Genomic DNA, 26,264 nt, shown 5'->3' with positions numbered 1-26,264 from the left:
AATAAGTACTGACATAACAACACAAGATTGGTAATGGTAATGGTTTTATTTCATTTGAACATGCATCAGATTACAATTGAGTGCATCACATAATCAGTTCACAGTTCCATATGTCCAAAAGGAGTAGGAAGAAGCAAAGCTTATTAAATCCTAGGCTTCCATCTGGTACTTTTACAATCAGTAACTGTTACATTTGTTCACTTCCTGCTTTCCTAATACAGTTTTTATTTTTATTTTTTAACTGTTACATTTTTTATCTGTTACATTCACTTCCTGCTTTTACAATCAGTAACTGTTACATTTGTTCACTTCCTGCTTTCCTATTTTTATTTTTATTTTTATTTTTATTTTTATTTTTATTTTTATTTTTATTTTTATTTTTATTTTTATTTTTATTTTTATTTTTATTTTTATTTTTATTTTTATTTTTATTTTTAAACTGTTACATTTGTCCTGCTTTTACAATCAGTAACTGTTACATTTGTTCACTTCCTGCTTTCCTAATATGGTTTAAGGTTTTTTGTTGTTTTTTTAAATTGTATTTTTGTCACGTACCGAAGTACGAGGTGATATGACCATACAAATTGGTTATTTTTAGCCTTATGCATTATTTTAGCTGTTTGAAGATTAACTATATCAGCAAGTTTAACTATTTGTGATTTTAGAAATAAGGAATGGGGAGAACATGCAAACTGGAATCGAGGTTTCATTTACAGTGGAACATTTGTTTTTTTTTTCATAAAACATACTCAAACCGAGGGTGAACTGTTTATCAAATGATGTGGTTAAGCTGTAAACTGGCCGCTCATATTCTACCTGTGTATAGGGTCTCCGAGCAGCTGACAACGACCCCACAGCACCACCTTATGACTCTCTGCTGGTCTTTGACTATGAAGGCAGTGGCTCCACCGCTGGCTCGGTCAGTTCTCTCAACTCTTCCAGCACCGGAGAGCATGACTATGACTACCTCAACGACTGGGGACCCCGCTTCAAGAAGCTGGCAGACATGTACGGAGGTGGGGAGGAGGATTAAATCTCACATAAACACACACACTCACGCACTTGTCCTGTCAGCTGGCCTGCCATGCTAATGTCCAACCAACACCAGGGGTTGCAACAAGTTCACACTGACCAACCAACAATCCAACTACCTGCTCCAGAGGCCCGACGCCATCTGACTCAAGCGGAAGCTAAGAATTAGTATTTTCAAAATGTCATTGCATGTTTCAAGCCTGATGCTGGGTTCAGTTGCTTCTGTCCTTTTTCTTGTGACTTTGTTTTGTGTTTTTTTTTTTTCTTCACCCCACAACAAGTTTTTCCTTATTCCAGAAGGTTTTCACCTCCCTCTAGCTGTCAGCCCCTGTCTGCCTTTGCGCAGAAGCTTTAGATTTGAGCATCTTTATCTAGGGGGGTAACAAAAAGGAACAAGAACCCAGATATGACAGTCCCTCCTGTGCAGAGGGCCCTTGTTTATTCTCTCTTGAACTTGAATTACTTGGAATAGAAGCACTGTTGTTTAAAAAAAAAAAAAGTGCCTTCAGTGGTGCATATTTTAACAGACTCCCTCTAACTCAGGATTAGTTGCCATTTTCTGAGCGTATGCGCCTTCATTTGATCCCTGACCCTTTAACTCAGACCTTTTCCATCGTGCTGCAGGGCCGTGGTTTAGCTGCGGGAGGTTGCAGTGTTGCTTTCAGCTTTGACCATCTTAACGAGGGTGTGTTATGTAGACATGCTTTTCAATGGCCTACAGGGAAAAAATCAATAAATGTGCATTTTAGGATGGCAGCCGAGTTGAATGTGATTGCATAAATCACAAAAAAAAAAAAAAAAAAATTGAGATGGGACTGTCATGGAGAAGTGGCTTTGTTTTTTTTGTGTCTTCACTAGCAGCTGTGTTTGTTTTGAAGTCGAGTTTTTCGCACTTGTGGCAAGAGGCATGTTTGCCATCTCTTGCCTTTAAAGTCATTTAAGGTTTGCACGTTCATCCACATCCCCGAAGGGTGTGCCCATTTTACAAGTTTACTTCTTATAATATGATTTTTTTTGTAAATTCACCTGGAGCAGTGGTTTTTAACTGGTTCGGCTGCAGGACCCAACATCCCCCTTTAATGACATTTGTAATGGTTACGTAGCTGCCCAGAGGATGCTAACTTTTGAAAGTTTTGCAAGAATTATATCCCACCCTTTTTCAAAGCGCTGGCGGTGTCATTTTGACACTAACACCGTGTGCCAGCACAAAACAAGTTTCATGATCATTTCAGGAGCAATATGTTTTTTTTTTTATCCACAAATTCAAAATTTATTGGAACAAGAAGTTTTTGAGTACATAGGAGAATTGAATCAGAGCATTTGCACAGTAATAATAACAATTTCTGGGGCGGTACGGTGGTCCAGTGGTTAGCGCGCAGGGTTCAATTCCACCCTCGGCCATCTCCGTGTGGAGTTTGCATGTTCTCTCCGGGTACTCCGGGTTTCCTCCCACATTCCAAAAACATGCTAGGTTAATTAGCGACTCCAAATTGTCCATATATCCATATAAATGTGAGTGTGAATGGTTGTTTGTCTATATGTGCGCTGTGATTGGCTGGCGACCAGTCCAGGGTGTACCCCGCCTCTCGAAAGACAGCTGGGATAGGCTCCAGCACCCCCCGTGACCCCCGTGCTAAGAGACCAGGGTAGAAAATGAATGAATAAAATTTCTTTTGCAGACCACGCCTGTGCCTGAGCCAACAGGTCGAACCTGGTAGTCTGCACTGTGGGTGAAATTCCCCCTTTCTCCGTTGCATGTCCTTCCCCTTCCATTCAAGCTTAACCAAGTTCCCCATAATCATGGCAAGCGCCTCGTGGTAGCACCATTTTGAGGTGCATTCACGGACATTGGGTGATTACATAATTTTTTTTGACCCACTGAAAACTGCTCCGACCCACCAGTTAAGAATCACTGACCTAAAGTGATTTTTATACCAATAAATCCCTTGCTCTTTATGTTACTGAAAAATATATATACAAAAATATGAACGCAACACTTGTTTTGTTCTCTTATTCTCCATAATGATTCACAAAATGATTCCACTAATTGCAAGTCTAGACTCGGAAAGTCAGTTCACAGCGCCACACGTACTGTAGAGGTGCGCCTTGGTGCGCTTTGGTGCGCCTGACTGACTGGCAAACAAAATCCCAAAGACATTCCCGTGTGGACAGGGCCTTAGATCTTTGAGTTTGGCTCATGAAAAATTGGGAGTGTTGCACTTATATTTTTGTTGAGTGTATATTGTTCTTATTTTTTTTGCTTCTGGGTTTCTGTTTCTTGACAATATTTAAATATAAAAATGTTGGTGCTTACAGATATTGAGGGATTTGAGCCTCAGCCAGGGATTTCTCAGCCCTTCAATCTGTCTCTCGTCAGGCGCACTTGAACATTCATCTGAAAATGTTCCCCTGGATATTTTGGCTGCAAGTTCAAGAGTTTTTTACTCAAGAAGTTAGTGCAAGGAAAAGTTTGTTCTGAAGTTATGACACGTTATATATCAAAGTCGATTTGTCCAAGTGGCGCTTTAACAGATTATCTCAAAGACGAAGTTTTGTCGAGGCTTAATAAAAAGCAACTCTGCTTATGGACTCGTGTCATCATACTTCAGAGCGTACAGCCATCTTTAACTCGAATAAAGACTTCTAAATGTTTGTATAAATTATTCAAACTTATCTAGAAATAAGTGGAAAATATTTCCCTGTGGGTCGTCGGCTTAGAAAACTGTACTGATTATCTGTTTGTGATAAGAAACATAATAGAAGTTTTCCTCCCAATGCAAATGTCAAAGACTTTTAAAGACTAAATCTGTCCAAGATTGGAATACCATGTTCTAAGCAATGAGGTTAACAGGGTCAGAATCGAACGATTCAGAGACAAAACGGGTGCAAAATTGCACCTTTATAGTGCAGAAAAAAAGCGACAGCCGTGATTTTTCCCAACCGCTGTCAGCTTAAAGGGCAATCAGAGTCAAGGCAAGGAGGGACGTTTGCTATACCGGATTAGCTCTTATCTCTCCGGTTGCTCCTCCACCTCCTGAATATCCTCACAAAATAAACACAGCTGTTACGCTCGCTATCTGTGATTTGTGTCTGACACATAAATGTTGTATATACAGGAGCTTTTTTTTTTATATATATACGTTTGTCAACATGAATCACTTGGGACTGTGTGATTTTTTTTTTTTTTTTTTTCCTTCTCTCACTCACATCGACGGGGTCGATTTCACCACTAAAAAAAGCCATGGTGAAGAGAACTTTTGAGCACGCTCACACAGCCATAAGTTGTGTCGCCGTTCCACTTGGGTTTCTTCAGAGCAAAGAGTCAAGGCTCCGACCTTTGAAATTTGCTTGTACAGTCCAACAGACACACACATGCACACACACACACACACACTCCTCTTGGCCTTACTGTACATATATACCAGTTCTATTCCAGCGTTTCAAATTGACTGCAAAGGCCAAAGGGCCCCCTCGTAAGACGTAGTGTGACTTGCCAGAGGACAAAGTGTCTCCGAGCAGACAAACACGACAACATTTCGAATCTGACAGCGCTGTTATCATGTTGCTTGTTGACAAATTCTCTTAACCGTATTATTGGTGAAGTTATACAAGAGATAGCAAAACGACTGAAGAACGATTGCTCTCCTTAGTACTTCCTATTTCTGTGTGGACGATTTGCGACCATGGACAAACGTGACCCGTTTGCAGGAGTTATGGCTGCCACCACAATAAAGTTCTTCGGAGATCTCTTTGCTCAAGTACAAGTGTACATACTGTAGTATTTGCTCGCTAAACAGACCAAGTTTAATGTACGACTTGAGCTTTTTTTTGCATGTCTTTTTTTTTATAATTGCCAGATGAATTCTATTACAGTAACTATCCAAAATGTGACAACGTCTGGCAACCGGCATGATGAAATCCTGGCATTACCATATCCACGGTTTGAGATGAAAAAGTTATAATGTTGTAATAATAACATGCACAGGTATCTAAAGTCTAAGAAAAATAGCTTTTTGTAAATTGTCGACAGCACAAGCATTTTTGTATTGGTGTTTGTACCCATTTTGTAAAAAAAAAAAACAAAAAAAAAGAAGAAAAAAAATGGAAAAGAGAGATAATGTTGTTTCAAGCGTGTGTTTATAGTGCAACCTTGGGTTCCAAATACCGTACAGTACCTGCGTACCCGCGCAGTATGCAGATAAGCATTGTAAAATAGATACTGAAGTGGAGAATCATTTTCAGGACTGTGTGTTATAAATAAAGAATTCCCCTGCTTATAAGAAGTCTGCCTCGTCTTTGTATCTGTAGTTCCTCTCTCAAGTGTTGTTAAAATGTTAAAGGGGACATATTATGGAAAACAGACTTTTTTTAATTGCTTGTATAAACATAGTTGGGTCTCTGGAGTGTCTGCTCAACCGTCAAGTGTGTAATTACACAACCAAATTATTCAGTGACATGCAGCGAGGTTCATGGCATCTCTTTTTTTTTATACATTTCGTACATTTTGCTTTTTAAGAGGATGAGAAGAAATGTCAAATGAATCACTTCAGTTAAAAATGTTTTCAAATACTTTTTAATTCCATTTATTTATTTTTCAGGACCTGATGAATACTTGTGTGTTTACCTTTTACTTGTACGTATATGAAGTACTGATTTTTTTTTTTTTTAATAAAAGTCTGATCACATTTTGCTGAATTTAGGTATATAATCCTCCATCTTGGAGGTCATTAACGTTGACATGCGAAGTTTTCCTCTTTCTGAATGACTTTTCCGAAAACACGGTATACATGGTAAGGAATATTGCAATCTCTTGTCTACATGCGGCGCTATAATCAAACAGAATAGTTAATAGGGCATGCCCAGTAAAGCGTAAACATCAACATAACATGATAGTTTAGTTTGGATCAAAAACAAGCTTTCCGCAGCAGTCCAGTGCCGATTGCTGGCCTCTATTTTTAAAACTGAAGAACATCTCGAGCTCCGTGTTACGTCATATCTGAGCATGCACTGAGAGAACGCATCCGGGATAAATTTAAATAGGAAAAGAAAAAATTCAATCTTGCTAATATTTTATAATTAAACTCAGGACATGTTTTATATAGATATATATTTTATTTTTAAAGACAAACTGGACTTGTGAATAAAGTATAGAAGGGTTTAGATTCTGTTCCACAGATAATGGATAGTGTGCGGTAATGCACACAGAAAGCTGCTTGTCAACCGCCAATAAACAACAGAAGAAGAAGAACGTTGACAACTTTCCGTTTGAGCAGGTACAAGATACCTCAATATTCCACCCCTGTGAATCTGATTATACAGTAAACCTCGGATATATCGGATTCAATTGTTCCCACTGGTTTTGTCCGATATAAGCAAAATCCGTTATATGCGTATACCGGAAAATGTCCGTTTTACGCATATATCGGATTTATATCCGGTATATGCGTAAATCGGATTTTATCCGTTATAAAAAGGCACTTCCTTGACTATGTTTCCAATGTACCTGGACGCGCAGGCAACGCTGCAAACGCTGCAAATTACGTCGTATAGCGGCCTGTCACGGTTCGGTGAATCGGAGCGCCACGATGCGGCCATCCGATATATGCGAGGGAAATTTAATGGAAATGCATTGGAACGGGACTGGAGATTTTGTCCGAAATAGGCGAAATCCGTTATAAAAAATGCAATTAATTTTTATTGGAAATGCATTACAGAAAAATTGGTTCTTTTTTATCTGTCCATTGTGAGCGAATTTCCGATATATCCGAGTCCGATATATCCGAGGTTTACTGTATATTCATTCGGATTGGCACTTTTTTTTCTTAATGAGGTGTATACAAAGGTTAGATTCTTTCCATTTGAGCAAATAAACCGAATGCAATTGGAATATTTGGGTCCATGTAAACGTGGCTAGTCATTCATTTATGCAACAGCCTTAAAAAAAAATATCTTGCATTTGACTTGCTGTTCTCTAGCTGGTGTTGCTGCTGTTAAAATAACTGGCTTTTCCTCTCTATGGAAGAACGGCAGTGACAAGCACGTTCCAGTTCATGCACGCCTGTATCCCTTCAGGCGAGTATTGCAAGCGCCTTCCTATGAAGTTTCTATGTATTTTATTGTCTGTTTAGAGAATAATAATGGCGTCACGGTGTATAATAAATTGGCGACAGGGAGGACAGATGCCATGATCCAATTCTGATTTTCTGTATGTTTAAGTCTGTTTAATTTTAATTTAATTAAAGATCCACCATACCTTGTCCATTTTTACTACGTGGAACCATTATGATGTCCAAATGTCCGAACCAAATGCTATATTAAGCTGAGATGTTGTTGCACAGATTATCACACTTCCGATTCAGAGCAAAGTGGATTCATTTTGTTGACAAGTGATAGCCGTTGAAGGTGTGGCTCTAGATTTTCATCAAGAGGTCATAGGAATGGCATTTGTTTCTCCAAGGTTGAATTCTGTGATGTGTTGACTTCATGCTAATCCCCTTCCTCCCGTAGGACTACAAGTCATGTTGCGGTTTTCTAGGTGATACTTAGCACTTAGCTGATTTTTACACTCTATCACCCCTTTTAAAGTACACAGTCATGTTTTAGTCTCAATTTCCATTCATTCCATAATCTATCCTGATCATTTTGACCGTTCCCCTCCCTTCTTATGCAATGGAATATAATGGAATATAACATTTTAATGCGCTGTGCAAAAGGATTCCGGAAGACAGGCGTGAAACAAACATGTCAGCCCCCAGTAGAGCAAAGAAGAGGACAGTGTCAGCCAAGGATGAATTAAGTGGAGGGCCCCAGTGACTAGGTTTAAAAATGAAATTAAACAAGAATACCAAAAAAAAAAAACAGCAAAAAATGTGATTAAAAAAAATACATTGAAAAAAATTTAAAATATCCTATATCAGAGATGCAGGCTATTTTTTAAATTTAAATATAAATATAACATGAATATAACAAATGCTAGACACATTTGTGTCGGCTCGCCCATTTAAAAATATGACATATAATAATATGTCATGTAAAAAAGGCAATTGCTTTTTATTATGCATTAACTATGCAAGTCATGCTCACTGTGCCATTTCCTTGGCAACGTTGGGTGCCAACTCTGCAGGAAGAGAACAGGAAGAGTTGGCAGCATAGTTAGTCAGGAAAACACTCCAAAAAAACACCACAACAAGGATTATTAGGCAGGTGTATTTATAATGCAAATTTGCCGCTGGGTATTGCAGTGGATTGTGTGTATTATGATGACATCTTTAACTAAAAAAAATGTTTGTGTCATATTACAAAAATGAACTGGGAGTATTTTAAATGCGCTCGTGTATTTTTCTTGACATTTAATTCAACATATTTATTCAAGCTTGGCAACTTTGCCCTGAATGTAAAATCACAGTAAACATTTTAAATATAGATGAGGTGAAATGCATTATGCCAACAAGCTTCCTCACATGCAAATGTTCTTGCAACTACAAAAATTGCTTCGTTCCTGGAAAGTGGAAATGACTGCGATTTGGAGACATCCGAATTCTGTTATCACTGATTTAATGTGCAGATGCTTCAGTCACATGTTGCCAAATGTGTTTTTTTTTAACAGACATCAGACAGGATAATAATCAAAATCATGGCAGTTTATTTTTCAGTTGGGTCTGAAAGATTCTCTGCAAGATTCTCTGTGAGATAAATTAAAAATTGGTGTTACCTGATCCCCCTTGATCATTTTCTTAAAAGGGACCTATTATGCTCATTTTTCGGCGCTTTGTATTGATTTGTGGACTCCTATAGAGGAAATACACAAAGCTTTATAGATCTTCCAGAATCTGCACCTATTCAGCTGTATTTCTTTGGATTTGGTGGTTCCCGCAAAAGCACCCACAGCCTGCCTCCAGGCATGCCCACTCGGCCGTAGTTGGTCACACTAGCGAGTACTTAAAAGGGGGAAAAAAATGTAATTCCAAACTGAACTTCTAATGAAGGAACATAGTGTGGAACTGGTAAAAAAAAAAAAACACAAAAAAAAAACTTGGCATACATTTGCACAAGTAAACACATTTTTACACAACATGAACACAAGACTAGCGCTATAAAGTGTGGGGGTGGGGGGGCATTTGGGATATAACAGCGAAGGCATTGGATGAGGAGGTACGTGAGTCAGTTATTTCTGACTCATGAGTTATTTCTAGTCATTAATGAAATTAGCATGCATGATTTTTGGACTGGGGCTGCACGGCGGACGAGTGGTTAGCATGCAGGCCTCACAGCTCGGAGACCCGAGTTCAATTCCACCCTTGGCCATCTCTGTGTGGAGTTTGCATGTTCTCCCCGTGCATGCGTGGGTTTTCTCCGGGTACTCCGGTTTCCTCCCACATTCCAAAAACATGCTAGGTTAATTGGTGACTCCAAATTGTCCATAGGTATGAATGTGAGTGTGAATGGTTGTTTGTCTATATGTGCCCTGTGATTGGCTGGTGACCAGTCTGGTGTGTACCCCGCCTCTTGCCTGAAGACAGCTGGGATAGGCTCCAGCAACCCTTGTGAGGAAAAGCGGTAGAAAATGAATGAATGTTTTTTTTGTTACCTGCATGGCGTACGAGTGGTTAGCATGCAGGCCTCACGGCTAGGAGACACAAGTTTGATTCCACCATCACACTTCATTTAGCCAATATTCAGTTTTTATCATCCGAAGATGTTTATTTTAATAATGACATGAGCAAAATCAGTCTGTACAAACTTGTGATCTTGCTGCATAAACGAGGGGATGAATTTTATGGCAACATATTTGATGTTTGCATGAACAAGCTGTTGAAAGCGAAACGTGTGCAGTGAATCGTTGTTAAAATATTACAAAAGTATCGTGGCCGTGTTGACATTTCCTCTTCCCCCTGAGGATACCGCGAGGGAAATAACAGGGAATGGCCCAAGTCTGATTGGATCTTCATCTAATGGCGGCTTTGGTGGATGGCCGGATGTCCTCAGGACACAGACAACACCAACATTTGATATCATGGAAGGAAAATATGCCGAGTCCTCAAAATGTAATGCCTTTTACTCCACAGAACAACAACCAAATAGCTAGACATTGACTTTATTGTGTTACATCAATGTTGATTTTTTTTTTTCTCCACCTTAGGGGGGTGTTATGCAGATTGCCCGATGGCCTCACAGTGAACTCCTGGTTTAATCCTTCCAGGGAACAACAGCACCATCGAGGGGGAGCGAAGCTCTCAGGAGGACAAGTGGGTTCAAACGGTCAAAAGTAACACAAAACTACACAAGGAGACAAACTTGAAACTTTCGGACACCACAGCAACTGAATTTAAAAGGACCAGTAGAATGTGTGCTCTTGTGTTTCAAAAAGGCAAACAGAAGGTACGATTGGAAGCGATAATGTTCCCTTGCGGGTCAGTGAGACCACACCGCTGAGAAAACAGCTGCAGCCAACCGCATTATAGTAGGCGAGGGACAGAGATAAAGGAGTGAAGCTCTGGGCCCATAGAACGGTCGAAAATCAAATTTAGATTCCATTCTTACATCCAAATCATATTAGACTCTGCAGTTATTCACAGGGTAGCTATCTATCACTCACGTATACGCAACGTCAACATTGAGCCCGCCATCTGTCACGACTCGCCTCAGCAGGGCTGCTAGATGTGGTCCTGATGGAGCGGCTTTGACATCTTTTGAGTGCCCAAAAGACATTGTGTTCGGCAATGTTCAAATGTATACACGGTACTATTGGGGGAATTCAGTCTGCAGAATGAAATATAGTCAATAAATATTCTGTACAATGAAACGGGTAAATGCTCTTGAGGCCATGTATTTGTATAATGTTTAAAATATTCCTCTAATGCCACAAACAATCTCTGACCTACAGTACCGATTCTAGTATTTGTTGCACTAAATTGTATTAACTTATTCCCAATCCAATCCAATCCACTTTATTTATATAGCACATTTTATAAACAGAGTTTCCAAAGTGCTGCACAGACGAGTAAAAATAAAAAGTAATAATCCAAAACTAAAAGATCATTTAAGAAATAAAATAATAAAATAGATATTAAAATATTAAAAACAAGAAACAAAGCAATAAAAGTATAAAAAAATAAAACCAATTACAATAAAAACAAAGAACTAAAAGACACAGGACCATACGACTCACTCTGAGTTAAAAGCCAGAGAATAAAAGTGGGTTTTAAGACGAGACTTAAAGCTTTCGATATTGGGGGCCTTTTTTACTTGGGAGGGCAGAGAGTTCCATAGTTTGGGGCCGACCACAGAAAAGGCTCGGTCCCCCCTGGTCTTAAGTCTCGTCTTGGGCACCACAAGTTGGAGCTGGCCCTCGGACCTCAGTGATCGAGCTGTCAACAACAATACTGTATTGTATAAGGAAAAATACATATTCAATGCTAATCAGTGGTCTTCAAATGACTGAAGTACATTCAGTCTGCAGAATGAAATATAGTCAATAAATATTCTGTACAATGAAACGGGTAATGCTCTTGAGGCCATGTATTTGTATAATGTTTAAAATATTCCTCTAATGCCACAAACAATCTCTGACCTACAGTACCGATTCTAGTATTTGTTGCACTAAATTGTATTAACTTATTCCCAACCAGTCAATGACAATACTGTTTTGTATAAGGAAAAATACATATTCAATGCTAATCAGTGATGACTTTGCAGGTAGAGCGCACTGTCGTCTCCATCGCTATTTATATTTGATTCATGAGACCGCAATACAAGAGTTTTAGACTTAAATCAGGGCTCGACAATAACGATGTACCGATGGCCCGGGGCAAGTTAAAACAAAATTCGGGCAAGTAAATCTAATCAGTGATATTCCCGTCGGGCAAGTGCACTTTGGCATGCCATACTGCCAAGAGTTTTTTTTTTTAAGCGGTTCTTGTTGGGTGTTGGTAAAACACGGACTGCGTAATTCCGGTGGTAATTTGCAAACCAATCCTTGCAAATCTTGAAATGGAACAATCAGAATCGTTTATTTAGACCGCGGTCCGTAATCGACAGTCCGCGTTTTACCCACACCCTCTGTTCGCGATCAACCAATCAGCGATCGTTTGACTACGAAAACATCTGTCATGGCGGCGCTGCCAACATCGTCTAATACTGAAGGAAACAGCAAAAAGTGATGAAACTGTGCCTCCTAAAGAAGTATTTTATTAGCGGCAGCAAATCAAATGATGGCACAGGTGAGTGAATCACATTGCTGTGACAATTTGAAGTGGTCACAATGAAACACCACCCATTAGATCCAATACCAAGTGCTGATTTTGCACAAGCTACAAAATCTAGCGCTTCCATTTCTCTGTGTATTTTTCTCACCTTTGCTTCACAAATTATTGTTTGACCATTGAGCATTTTTTTCTGGATTAAAAACACTTTACTAGTACACAAATGTGTCTATTCAATAATGTTTCATTGTGGTGCACAACTTATAAATATCACTGCTTACTACGACTACGATATGTAAGGTAGTATGGTAGTACTCTCATTTCATCTTTATTTGAGATTCTCATGTAATTCTCAAAAATTACATGATATCATTATGGCAGTCTTTTCATTTTACATGGGGCAAGTTCGGGCAAGTAGTTCTCACCTTAAGGATTCCCTATGGGCAAGTCATATTGGTTTTTAATGTAGAGCCCTGCTTAAATGCTTTAAATATTAATCTGAACATGTAGGGCTGATTTTCAGGACAGTAGAAGAAGAATACTGAGTCAAGCGTTAAATAACTTTCATGGAAATCTATTGTAATTTTGTGTTCCGTTCCATTTTGTTTCATTCCCACTGAAGATGGAGCTTTGTGAGTCACAGAGACCCTTTGTTTCGTTTCCATGGGACTTATCTAATTTATTTCACTCTTCCTTTAGGTTGATTTAAGTTCCGTTTTTTTTTTTTTCAAACTCGGTTTTGCGAAACTGTTAGCAGCAACTCGTTGAACTGAGTTAATAAGTAAAAAAAACAAAGAATAAATATATGTTATACAGTAAACCTCGGATATATCGGACTCGGATATATCGGAAATTCGCTCACAACGGACAGATAAAAAAGAACTGATTTTTCTGTAATGCATTTCCAATAAAAATTCATTGCATATATCGGATTTTTTATAACGGATTTCGCCTATTTCGGACAAAATCTCCAGTCCCGTTCCAATGCATTTCCATTAAATTTCCCTCGCATATATCGGATGGCCGCATCGTGGCGCTCCGATTCGCCGAATCGTGACAGGCCGCTATACGACGTCATTTGCAGCATTTGCAGCGTTGCCTGCGCGTCCAGGTACATTGGAAACATAGTCAAGGAAGTGCCTTTTTATAACGGATAAAATCCGATTTACGCATATACCGGATATAAATCCGATATATGCGTAAAACGGACATTTTCCGGTATACGTATATAACGGATTTTGCTTATATCGGACAAAACCAGTGGGAACAATTGAATCCGATATATCCGAGGTTTCCTGTACATCCAAATTGGTTACTGCTACTGTATACTGATTGGAAGATTGACTACCAAAAACCAGGACACACCAGGAATTTCAACCATCATGCATGATGTCCCCAATTACACAGGACTTCAACTTGTCAAGTGTCAAAGCATTAACTCCATTCATTTGTTTTGCTTTTTCATTGGCTTTTTACTGCTATTAGGTAACACAAATTCAAAAAGCCGCCCACGCGGGAACCTGTCAGGACTCACAAAGTCACAAAGTGCCCTAATGCTGGTCAATTTCATGGCCCATCACTTTCTACGAAAAGGAATGGATGACCACGACAAGCAGATGAAACCAACGTCAACAAACCTGTAAAGTAAAACTTTGGGGATGATGCATTGACAGGAAGCGAAACAGCACCAAGGGTCAAACAAAAGTGAGTTGACACACTCTCACACTGTAATTGATTGAGGCTTAGAGAGTTGTGTATGCCTTCCAATTTGTAGACTCCATAAAAAGAGATGGGAGACAGTAATTATGTTTGTCATGATATACTGCGCACAGGAATTGGCGAGCTAATCAGAAAGGCAGACAGATGTAGCCTACAGATGCCATCAGACCTCTTGTCCGTTGTGATCAAATTAAAGCGGGTCATTGTAACAGGTAACAGCTGTTCATTGATAATTTGTTCAATTATGCACAGATAATATACGCGGAAGAGGATTCCCAGACCCCAAGGGCCTCGTCCCGCTTGTCCTTTTGTCTCCGGAATCAGCTACATAGTGAAATCGATATCTAACATATGGTCACGATGCAGAAAATATCAACATAGTTTTCGTGATTTTGTGGAGTGTTTGTCAAGACACGTTCATTTCACGATCGTTCGAATCTCAAATCAAAATATCAATACTTTTGATACTTCGGTCATTTGAAGTTATGTTTATGTTTTTATGTTTTAAGAGCTTGTCAACCAATTGGAAATTGCAGTCTGACTCAGTGTCATCTCGCAAAGAACACTTAACTCATCACACGGCAACACTCAAAAGGTGCAATAAGAAATATACAAACAAGTACCAATACAATTTTTTTATATTTTTATTATTTTAAATTTTTCCCATAATGCATTTAATCTGAGCAAAGCATTTATTTGGGGGGGCAAATTGGATGGATGGTGCTGCAACACTCCGGCAGGCATCAATGAGTGCTTCGCTCAGATGCAATGCATTATAGGAAAACTTTTAAAAATGTAATTTGTAACTCATATTAGCACTTGTTTGAATATTTATGAGGAACACGGCTGGAATAGGCTCCAGCATGCCCGCGACCCTAGTGAGGATAAGCGGTATAAAAAAATGGATGTATTGATGGACCTTTTGAGTGTTAGGTTGCTGTGTGATGACTTCAGTGTTCTTGGTTGTACATCAGAAATTATGTATGCACTGTGATTAACTGGTGACCAGTTCATGGTGTATACCGCCTGTCACTCAAGGTTAGCTAGGATAGGATAGGCTCCCGCTACTTGTGTCCCTGAACAGGATAATCTGCATAGAAAATGGATGGATAGATATGTGAAATTAGTACCAAGAGTATTTTGATATCTCTCTCCTGTGGGTGTAGACTGTGTAGCTGTACCTAATGATTTGTCCACCCACATATAGACTCCCACTATATTTTAACTTGGACTGTTAGTATCAGGCTATAAGCAAACATTCTCAGGTCTAATTCCTAATTCTAATTTCCTCAGGGTAGAAAAGTAGAAAATAGATGCCACTTGATTGGTGAACACAAATAATCGTTTGCTTTTTTAAGATAAATGAAACTGCAATAACGAATAACAAAATGCAAGACATTGCAAGACTTACCAGGGACTTAACGGGGTATGATTCATCATATTACAAAGCGACTAGACCACATTTGAAGCATATATCTCAATATATAAAATTTATTCATTCATCTTCATAGCTGTCACTCAGAGGCGTTATCCTGCAAGCAGCCAGCAGGCTCTCATTATGCAAACTCAAACAAGACTGCAGAATTGAGTTTGCTGTCCCAGAGTAGCATAAGCAAATATAGCCCGACAACTCATATCGGGGAGGGACTTAGAAGTTTGCTTCGGCCTGAACATTCACACAATGAAGACAACGGTTTGCACGCCCGAGAAATTTTGTCTGCAAAGAGAACAGAATAAACAAACTTCCTGATCCTCAAATCCAACAAATCTTAATCAATATGAATCTGAGATTTGGTCTGAGTTTGAAAGGAGGTGTCCATCTGTGTGCTTTGAATGAAAATGTAGTCCATGGAATCTAGTTTTTTTGTGCTTTTACAAGTAAAAAAAACCGGTTGAAGATATTTTCATTTGAAGATTTTGGACCTAGTGTTCATGTATAAGAGGATTAAAAAGATGCATCAAAGTGTTCCAGGTAACACAAGGGTCAATTCCAGTCTACAGTACACTGGACCGCAGTGTTTCAGTTGTGGAAAAAATGGTGCAACAGAGCCCTCCTGTGGAGATATTGTGTCCTGCACCTCGGCCCACTTTAAAATTTCCAAACCATCCATCCAGTTCCCCTTCTGGGCACTATCAGGTTTATCTCATTATTATGCAAAGCTTTTCATACAAGGTGTACTTTAGTATTATTATATTTATTACTATTATTATTAGACTGATTTTCTGTTGATTTAGACTTGAGTAGCATATATTTTCTTGCTAACTAGCTTCAATGTTGTTCGGTCCTGTTTAGCATTCGTCATAGCTTAGTTGTTAGCTTATTAGCCACGGTGGAGTCCGTGACAACAGTCAGTAGGTAAATCATAACAAAGCACTTACTACTGTCTTTCTTTTTTCCTCCCTCTGTTTTTTTTTCTTTTCTGCACCACTGGGATAACTCCCCTTCATCGTGTCTGTCATGTGTGGAACTAGGGGGCCGATAAAAAAAACAAACGTTGATTGACTCAGACAGTCGTGCTGGGGGGCCCCTCCCAAGGGGGTTTGCTACGTCGTTGTTTCATAATTGCATCGTAAATACCCATTGTTGTTGTTTCTGTGCAGTACATGTATTATCACTTGAGGTAAACGGTCTCTTAGGAGCCCCCTATTGGGGGGGCCCAGGTTTGCCTGTTGGCACGCCCCGTTTGAGGGTGCATACAGGTGCTCAGTTGGCTTCAGGTCTCTCTGTGTAAGCAGTTTTCCTTCGCCCGGATAATCCATCCACCTCACAGCTGTGGCATCTGAAGATGCTGATTAGACACCATGATTAATTCACACGTGTGCCGCTGCACACTCCAAAATTGTGCAGTTTTATCAAACACCACAATGCCACAGATGTTGTAAGTGTTGAGAGACCGTGCAATAGGCTTGCTGACTACAAGGAATGCTCACCACAGCTGTTGTCCTTGAAATTATAATCTTTGTAAAGAATTTAGCTGTACTATACATGCTAACGGCCTCACAATCACGTTTATCCAAGCATTTCCACGTAGAGTTTCCTCACCTACAAGATTGTCTGTGGCACTTTGGAGAGGTGTTCTCTTCCCGTTTTTCTTTGAACAGGGCATTCATGTCCTGTGGTTGAGCAGTTTTCTGATGTCAACATTGTAAATGTTTTTTCTACCGCTTATCCTCACGAGGGTCACAGAGGGTGCTGGAGCCTATCCCAACTGTCTTCGAGCGAGAGGCGGGGTACACCCTGGACTGGTCGCCAGCCAATCACAGGGCACATATAGACAAACAACCATTCACACTCACATTCATACCTATGGACAATTTGGAGTCGCCAATTAACCTAGCATGTTTTTGGAATGTGGGAGGAAACCGGAGTACCCGGAAAAAACTTGACTATCCAAACTGCTCATATAACCTAACACAACCCTACTATACTCCTGAGTGCTTTGAACACAATCAAATCGAGTTGGCAATATGTTTTTTGACACATTTAATTTCAATATCTTCTTTCAGTCCATTATAAAATTGCAATATATTTTTTAAATGTAGATATATACATATAAATGACTTTGTGCAAAATGTACACACATTAGTAAGGCACCATTGCAAATGTGACCTATGTGACTATAATTTAGTCATACAGTAAGAAAATATTTTTTAAAAATCCTTCATTCAAAATCAAAGATCAAGATTATTATGTGCAGTAAATATATATAAAAAATATTTATCAATTTAATAAAACATTCATCAAAGTGCATTTTTTGAATTTTAAAAATATTAAAATGCCAAAAACAGGAATTGATTTTATAAAACAAAAAATAATTGTAGGACAAAATCTTTTTCCTAATTTAAATTTGCATTTTGCCACAAATGTATTTACTAGCAACCATTTTGCATTAAAAATATCAGCATTATTTAAATGGACATTTAATGGACAACATTTGAGTGTTCTGCATCATGTAACAAAATAAAAAAAGAAAATATGGCAGTAGTTAGTACATTTGTATCTTTCAACAAGGCACCAAAGGTTTTGATATTAAGATAAGAGACCTGCTGGTATTGACACATTATAGAATCTTTAAGTTTGTATAGCCTCTTAAGTAACGCCACTTTTTTTGCCCATCATTCAAAATCATTATGTGAAACACATATTTCTTTCCCTTTTCCCTACAATGCTGTAATTGGGATATTAGCTTGTTTTCTTGTGTTATAATGCACAGAAAAGGGAAAGAAATATGTGAATGATGGGCAAAATAACATTAAAAAGTGCAATTACCCTTTAAGTAAATAAGTAAATTCATAAAAGCTAAAATGCATTTTTAATAATTATTCGATTAAGTTTTAAATCAAATGCAGCACGTGGCAATATAATAATAATTTTTTTTAAAAAGCACTGCTGACTTCTATTGACTATGGCTTAATGTGATTGAGGCAGCCCAGCAGACAACATCTCTGTAAAAAAAAGTTCAGACTCCAATTATGATGGCTGTTAAAAGCTTTAACATTTACAAAGTTCTGCCGCTCTGACACAGACTCAGTTAGAGTACCACTAAAAAGTACTCAGTTCTGCAAATAATTTTTTTTTCCCCATTTCTGTGCCACGTGGCTAAAGTGTGAGCGTGAGCTGAAGGGCATGCTAAAATCAGGGTGCTGCACTGATATTCAATCCATCTCTGAGAATTCAAAAGGCCAGCGCTGGAGGAGCTTTTTCAAATGTGCTGTCTCTTCAATGTTCCAGATAATTCTCCTCCCGCTGACAGACATCTCATTGTTCGGTAGCGGAGGATAAAAAGACAAGCAGCATAAAGGCGCCAGCGTCCAACTCACAGAGCTGACTAAGTAAGGTTAGTCATTTTGCTAAGTGTTATTTTAGGAAGCCTTTATAAAGCAGGCAGGAGTGGCCAGTGCCTCTTTCGTTCTCCAGGCAGAAGAGGAGGTCCCGAAGGTTAACTCTAGTAATGCGCTGCCGTGATAACTGTCTGGTTCCGACCCCGCTGGAACCTCCGTGTTGGCTGGAGACCGACCCTACGCCCTACGCAGCATGAAACAAACTTTTTTCAATCTTTAATTCCAAATGAGAAATATCAAGTCTATGACAAATTGTTTACCACAGAATACCTCTGCACTGGAACCCCTGAGAGGCGAGTCCATTTTTCGCTTTTTCCTGGGACCAATTGCTGCCAGGGCTGTTAGGTTGGCTTCTCGCTGCCTGATTTGCGCCAGCTCCTGCTGTTGCATCTGGATTACAAACAAGGAAGCATGTAGAGACAAATTCACCGTCATGCCACGGAAATAATGTTACATAGTTAAGATGTCAAATACTGTACAAAACCTCTTTGGCCTTCTGTTTCAGTCTGAGCTGCTCCGGGTCTTCTTGTCGTGACCGAGACTGCAGGAAGATGAAAGACATTTATTGTATTAGTTTTATCACTCGGTTAACACGGAGCTGGCCATTTTAACTAACAATCATTGTTTTTCAGTCACCTTGGCAGCCTTGAGGAGGATCTCCCTCTCCTGATCTTCTTTCTTCTGTTTCTCCATCTGATCCAGCTGCTCAAATAATTTGAGCTGGGCTCGCACATTGGTGACCTGCTCATGCCGCTGATCTTCCTGTGGGATGCATGCACAGTGAACGGTGGAAATCACACAGGTATGTTGTACACTCATTGATGATTACTTTGAAGGTTGAGTTCTTCTGCTGTGCCACTTGTGAGGCCTTTTCCACCAGCCTCTGTAGTCTGAACTGAGCAGCAAGGGAAATGTAGTTCACAACGTTCACACCCAATTCACTGACACCAAAATTCTTACCTGCCACAGAAGAAAGAATGAGCGATTTCCATAAAGGTGAGAATGAATCCACCTTTCAGAACCACAATGTGCCACAATTTATTTGTATGTGTGTGTGTGTGTCTCACTAATGTCCAGAGTTCTCTGAGTGAGCAAGGAGGTGGAGAGGAAGGCCTCGTCCTTACAAGATCGGGTCACAGCACCAACAAGCACTGAGTTAGTTGCTAGGATACGAGCACTCTCTTCTGACAGGTTTACTCCTGCCATGGATGCCACATCATTGATATCATCATCATCCCTGGAGGCAAAAAAAATGCATGATTAATATCCTATATTTTCCTCTATCCATCTTCTATGCTGTTTTTCCTCACTATGGCAGCGGTGATATGCTGGAGCCTACACCATTTGACTTAGGGCGCATATAGACAAACAACCATTCACATTCATACATATGGACAATTTGGAGTCGCCAATGAACCTAACATATATGTTAGAATGTGTAGAGAAATTAGAGTACCCGGAGAAAATGCACACATGGAGAGAACATGCCAACTCCACACAGCGACGCTTCCTATATTTCCCAGAAAAATAAATACTCTCGATATAAGTAGCACTGTGAAAAATCAGTGGAGGCGACCAAATTTAAGATAGTGGGCACAGTGCTCTGTGGAAATGGAGTGCAGCTTTCAGTTCAGTGTAGAGATGTCACAGCAAAATCGACCTGTTGTCACAGACCTGAAAGTTGCACCGCCTATTGTCTGCATCTTGTTCTTCTGAGCAGCTTGGAGAGGAGTTTGGCTGACAACTTGAACACAATTAGCTCCCTGAGTCTGCGTGACTGCAGAAACTAATAGAACAGAAATAGAGTGATACAGAGAATCCATAAGGTGGCACTAGCATTATCGGTAATGCTAGTGTCTCACTGTCAAATGTTATTTATTTTTAATGGTTGATTTGCAGTAGTTTGCATGAATATTAAAGTCATACATGGAATTAATTAACAGTGTGGTTAGAATAATTTCAAGCATAACTGTAGATATTAACTATAAGGTAAATTGCATTATTTGGACACCTGAATTGAGCTGCTTGACCACCGGTGGCTGTCCCAGAATGATGCGACTATGAGATGGTCCTCTGAGATTTATCACTGGTGACTGAGCCAACGTGACCTGAGACCTCCTCATTGTCCCTTGTTGCTGGGTTTCAATCTATGAACATTTAGAGAGATGTACATAAAATTAATATGTACCTTTTCCACATGAATGTGTGTGTGAATAGTTAATGAAAACAAACAGCAAAAATACCATTCGGGGTTTAATGTAAGGAGGTTGAGTGAGAGTGATAACAGTGGTTTTGTTTATAGGACTGCTGGTGACTGCTGTGACAGAGGCTGTGGAAGAGAGAGGGGGACGAAACACCACCGTCGCCAGGGCTGTAGAAGCCGCCGAGACAGGCTGAGTGCTTGGCCGAGGCTGGAGGCTCTGATGAATAAAAGCTTCTGAATTTGGGGTCATCTGGCGAAGAGCTGGGAGACTTCGCTAGAGTCAGTCACACAGCAGAAAAAGAGAGAGAAAATACTGTAAATTACAGCTTGCTATAGTTTTGATAATTCCTGACAAGAACAAACTGAAAAAAAAATTTTTTTTGAAAATGCATATCCTTTAATCAACTCAAAATTGTCCATAGGTATGAATGTGAGTGTGAATGGTTGTTTGTCTATATGTGCCCTGTGATTGGCTGGCGACCAGTCCAGGGTGTACCCCGCCTTTCGCCCGAAGACAGCTGGGATAGGCTCCAGCACCCCCGTGACCCTCGTCCGTTTCATATCTGTTGGAGTTGGGGATGGCCGATAATATCGGACACCGATAATCATCGGCCCGATGAAAAATCTGATATCGGTGCAATCGGTATCGGGATCTTCTCTATAGTGAAAACTAATATAGCGCATGCAGCACAAACATTGCATTTTCAGAGACTGTGCCGCTTAAATGTTCTGTGGTAAAGAAACAATACTCTACCTAAGCATCAGAGCCCTAGCTTTACATATTGCTTCCTGTTAGCTAGATAACTTTTCACCAAATTCTAAATTAATCCTCCCGTAACATTTCTAATTTTGTAAATTTGCAACATTAATCAAACAGCATAGCATCTTTTCATCAGGTTTGTCAAAAAGAGGTAGCATCCAAGTCAAACAAAAACAAATCCTCACCTTCAGGAATGGCACAAGGTATGGCTGCGGTGAAGAATTGAGCTCCTTGTACAATGTCGTGGTAAACTCTTCTGGCTCTATCTTTGCGTCCTGTTGTACAAAAGCAGAAAGGATCCATGTAAACTGAATTACCGTAAATTCCATTGTAAAAAACAGCTGGTCTGTGTATGTGCATAGAAATCAGACTCTGCGAATAGAAAAAAATCTAAACGGAGTGTAACACAGCGCCACACTTCCGGTTGCATGACCTAACTCCCTTTAAGTTTCGGGGTCATGCTGTCATTCCTCCTCCTGCTTCTTGTCACCATGGCTGGTGTGCTTAATTGTTTGCTCACGCTACATCAATCAAAACTACTACAACCAATTCCATTACTGGCTGTGCTAGAAACATCCACTCAGCAGTCCAATTTTTTTCCCCCACTGAACCTTTTTGTGGCATTCCAAACCTAATGACATTCCACATCTGATGACAACATGCATGATGGCGAGCTACCCACACACCGCATCGTGGTAAGAACAATCGAAGACTTCATGAACTGGATTATGGACATTAAGGACATTGTGCTTTTGACCCTGCACTGAGTTTAGTGGTACTTATAAGAAAAGGAGATGTTAGGAGCTTCAAAAAATATAATAAATTAGCCACACTACTATACAAGCCGCAGGATTCAAAGTTTTTTTTTTTTTTAAGTAGTGGCTCATAGACCGGAAATTACGGTAATAATAGACTGAAGAATCACTTGTGTTGTGTTGGACAGCGAAGTTAAGTATTCAAAGGGTTCATACCAGCAGATTCTTGATCAACTCTTGGACATTGGCAATCGTTTCAGAGGACTGTTTCTTACTGGATGCCAGTTTTATCAGCGTAGACAGAAAGTCTCTGCACTTTTTCACATTCTGCAGTGTCTCCTTGAAGGAAAAGAAATAATCAAATTATAGTCACTACAAGTCTGGATTAGCATAATTTATCATATTTCTTATTCAGACTCTCTTACAGCTGTTATTGCTGTTGGAGTGACAGAGTTCCCAGTGGCTCCCAAGGGCCCTGCAGGACTTTGTGCTAGTGCTGGAACTGCAGAAGCAGGCTGAACTGTTGTGGGGGTTCCTTGCAGTTGTTGCAAGGTGGTGGCATTTCCTCCTAGTGCGACTTTGTTCTGCACAAATTCATTGGCAGTAGATAGACAACAGTAGCTTAGTATTTTGTCTTTTTTTTACCAGAAACTGGAGACTTTTTTTGCAAGCTTGATGGTGAAAAAAGACCAGATGTCAGTACCATTCATGTCATTATTAGCAGAATGCATAACTGCACCTCGCTGCTTTGAGAATGTGCATGCTAACATTTGATGTGTGTCAAATATACCTGTAGCACCGGAGGTCTCTGCAGTGTTGAAGTCGACACAGCGGTTTTGGCAGCAGAGCCTTGTTTGATAATTGCAGTGGGCGTAACAGAACAGGCAAGCAGTGATGCACCTGGAGCCTGTACACCAGCAGGGAGGATATTTATTTAAAAATTCATTAATTAATAACAATTAATTGCATTATGGCGGCACGGCGGTCTGGTGGTTAGTGCGCAGACCTCACAGCTAGGAGACCAGGGTTCGGTCCCCGCCCTCGGCCATCTCTGTGTGGAGTTTGCATGTTCTCCCCGTGCATGCGTGGGTTTTCTCCGGGTACTCCGGTTTCCTCCCACATTCCAAAAACATGCTAGGTTAATTGGCCACTCCAAATTGTCCATAGGTATGAATGTGAGTGTGAATGGTTGTTTGTCTATATGTGCCCTGTGATTGGCTGGCGACCAGTCCAGGGTGTACCCCGCCTCTCGCCCGAAGACAGCTGGGATAGGCTCCAGCACCCCCCGCGACCCTCGTGAGGAAAAAGCAGTAGAAAATGAATGAATAATTGCATTATGTCCACAGTAACTCATAATTAATTGCACTTAATGACAGACTCTATAGTAAACCAGATCTATAATAAGTAGGGATGTAAATCTCTTTGTGGTAAACACTTACATAGGCAACTGCATCAAATCCTATGCAAGAGGATTTAAATTTTGGAAATATGAGCAATTATATTATTAAAAAACAAATATACATTTAAAAATCCCCCCGTTTTTGCATGTTTAATACAAGCAGCAATTTGTACCACTTTGTTTTACGGTCCTTGAACACACCTTCCAACTTGGCATATAGACTACTATACTGTATTATCCCTCTTTTTTGTTCAACTTATATTTGGTAATAAGTTATAGGTTTGAATTTTAGTTCAGGCTTTTCTATGTGGACTCTGCAGATACTCCCTGTGTTTGTGTAAGTTCTCTCTGCATGCAGCCCGAGTACCTGCTGAGATGTAGTCTGGCTGGAGCTACTGGGGACTGAGGGTCGTGGTGTGATGGCACTTAGGGACTGTGCCTGAGCTTGCATCTGAGCCAGGGTCTGTTGGTGAATCATCAGCAGTTGCCCACTTTCACTGCGAACCAAAACCATACCTGCAAGAGGTGAAAACAAGACAATTCATGATGCACATATGTATATCCTATTCAGCTCCATCATGACCAAATTTGGAGTTGCTTTAGTTTTGTATAAGATTTGACATAAGCTAAAGGTTAATAGACAAAAATTTGTCTCAAACTGATTTTATCAAAATGTACAAGTTATGATGAAATTGTTTTCCCTTACAGCCCTCGACATTAGCAATGCTTCTACACTATGCAGAGAAAACATGGTCTTATTCTCCCAATAGTCTAAGGCAGGGATATCCAGGGGGTCATTAGTGGCTTTTTTTTCTGGCTTGCAGCACAGTGGGCTCCAACACTATGGAATGCCGTACCCCCTCATATTACAGCGGCTACCTCAGTAGAAATGTTCCAAAAGCATGTGGCTGGATGTTGCCAGCAAGAGTGGTGAGCCACTCTTACGATTTACATATACGATTTATATCAACATACATGCAAACAAGACCTAAGTTGCATTTGAAAACAATCACTGACATGAAAAAATCAGATAGAGTTCACATATGAGCAAAAAAAAAATTTGAATTGACCTGCAATGTGAACATAGCCTATGCCAAAGTGCTCTCTAATCAGTATCTGGCAAACAATACAGAGTAAATACAGAAATTCATTACCTCTGGTCTCACTTTAATTTCAGTAATATAACTTAGTTATAAGTTATTTAACAATGCAGGCAAGTCAAAAATTAACTCACTGAAAGTTACCTGCAGGGATCTGGATGTTTTGGATATTTTGTTGTGACTGAGAGAGTCGAGGGTTCAACACCGGAGTGACTGCACTTGTAGTGGGTACAGTTTTCATCTGATTCTGTGTAACAATTGGGCTTCCGGTGAGGGCTGTTGACCCAACTGTGACACTTGAAACAGCTCCATGAGTGCCGCTCTGCAAGGCAGTTCTGTTTGTAAAGGAGGGAATTGCACATTGTGAGGTAGTGGGCGTTTCTGGTCTCACAAGCGTGACCGTGGCTGGACTGATCAAACTGGTAGAAGACGTTCTAATGATTGTAGTAGGTGTTGTGGATAAGGTTGTGGCGTTTCCCTTCGTAAGTCCATTGTTGACACATATGGATGTGGACTGTCGTTTCTGGACGCTGCTGTCAACCGGTGCGCCTCTGTCAGCATGACTGTTCACCAGAACGACACGCCCATTCATCGTCTGAGCAACTGTCATCCCGACTTTGCTTAAACTCGATGTAGAATCCAGTACAGCCAAGACAGACTTATTCTGTGTAGCTGTTGTCGTCTCGCTTGCTCTATCCACGCTGTTATTTGCACTTTCATGCACTTGTGTACCTACAACGGTCAAAACAAACAGACACAAGGAGTGTTTGAATGAGTTCCGAGACACACTCAAGTCTATTAAGTGTATTACATGGGCAAAACCGGAACAAAATTAACTAATGCTAGCTAAATGAACTACGGAAATAGCTTACCTGCTTTAGCAAGATCTGGTTGAGAAACTGTCATTTTGTTGCTTTCCACATTTGAAATACTACTCATAGTTGAGTTTCCTGTGTGATTAGGTGTTGAGACAACACCAGTCGTGGTGTTTACGTGACCTGCGTGAACTAGCGCTGACTCTGCTACATCGCTAATTACTTTTTTGTCCGCTTCTGTTTTGAAGAAAGCATCATCTTTCGATTCGGAACCCGCCGCCATCTTTGCCGAACTACACTAGTTCGTGGGACTCAAGTGCCGATTGGATACGGTCCTTGACGTAATCAGGGTACTAATTCTGATTGGTTACTTTCAGAAACGAAGGCGTGCCTGTGGTAACTGACAGCTCCAGAAGAAAACAAGTACAGACTAAGTAT

At 40.0% G+C, this 26,264-nt stretch overlaps 2 protein-coding genes and 1 long non-coding RNA gene across 6 annotated transcripts in view; 2 read left to right on the top strand and 1 right to left on the bottom strand.

Moving 5' to 3' along the window:
* LOC131104687 (cadherin-4-like) overlaps window positions 1-5,924 on the top strand; it is a 248,021-nt gene extending 242,097 nt beyond the window's left edge. Inside the window, exon 17 of one of the 2 annotated variants that reach the window (XM_058052160.1) lies at window positions 827-5,924. In XM_058052160.1, the coding sequence (XP_057908143.1) occupies window positions 827-1,033 (207 nt within the window). In that variant the 3' untranslated portion in view covers window positions 1,034-5,924. The remainder of the gene's footprint in view (window positions 1-826) is intronic. The other variant, XM_058052161.1, reaches the window with a different exon arrangement.
* Window positions 5,925-16,142: 10,218 nt separating this feature from the next.
* LOC131104719 (uncharacterized) lies at window positions 16,143-19,345 on the top strand. Its single transcript, XR_009119820.1, has 3 exons — window positions 16,143-16,308; window positions 18,685-18,790; window positions 18,871-19,345. It is a non-coding gene; the product is annotated as an uncharacterized LOC131104719 (long non-coding RNA).
* LOC131104717 (transcription initiation factor TFIID subunit 4-like) lies at window positions 17,483-26,149 on the bottom strand. 3 transcript variants are annotated; one of them, XM_058052208.1, is made up of 16 exons: window positions 25,884-26,149; window positions 25,156-25,743; window positions 24,279-24,427; window positions 23,303-23,419; window positions 22,938-23,096; window positions 22,729-22,851; window positions 21,943-22,032; window positions 21,038-21,271; window positions 20,806-20,941; window positions 20,469-20,580; window positions 19,862-20,031; window positions 19,624-19,754; window positions 19,431-19,556; window positions 19,279-19,335; window positions 19,055-19,184; window positions 17,483-18,978 (listed from the first exon to the last, which is right to left on the bottom strand). In XM_058052208.1, exons 1-16 carry the CDS (start codon window positions 26,107-26,109, stop codon window positions 18,899-18,901), a joined length of 2,628 nt encoding a protein of 875 aa, XP_057908191.1. In that variant the 5' UTR covers window positions 26,110-26,149; the 3' UTR covers window positions 17,483-18,898. The 3 variants fall into 3 exon arrangements, with proteins under 3 accessions (XP_057908191.1, XP_057908192.1, XP_057908190.1); XM_058052207.1 differs by having other exon boundaries at window positions 17,486-18,978; window positions 19,065-19,184; window positions 25,884-26,148; XM_058052209.1 differs by lacking the exon at window positions 21,038-21,271 and having other exon boundaries at window positions 19,065-19,184.
* Between the last annotated feature and the right edge of the window lie 115 nt (window positions 26,150-26,264).

The sequence above is a fragment of the Doryrhamphus excisus genome, chromosome 16 (genome assembly GCF_030265055.1).
Source record: "Doryrhamphus excisus isolate RoL2022-K1 chromosome 16, RoL_Dexc_1.0, whole genome shotgun sequence".
NCBI lineage: Eukaryota > Metazoa > Chordata > Actinopteri > Syngnathiformes > Syngnathidae > Doryrhamphus > Doryrhamphus excisus.
The sequence above is the reverse complement of the archived record's forward strand: the minus strand, read 5'-3'. Positions and strand labels throughout refer to the sequence as shown.

Bases quoted from the DNA above. Each gene is read 5' to 3' on its own strand.
- LOC131104717 (XM_058052207.1), bottom strand. From the start codon at position 26,109: ATGGCGGCGGGTTCCGAATCGAAAGATGATGCTTTCTTCAAAACAGAA. The intron at 24,428-25,155 runs GTAACTTTCAGT...CACCTCTTGCAG, and splicing joins AAACATCCAGATCCCTGCAG to GTATGGTTTTGGTTCGCAGT. The intron at 19,557-19,623 runs GTAATCATCAAT...TGCATCCCACAG, and splicing joins AGAAGAACTCAACCTTCAAA to GAAGATCAGCGGCATGAGCA.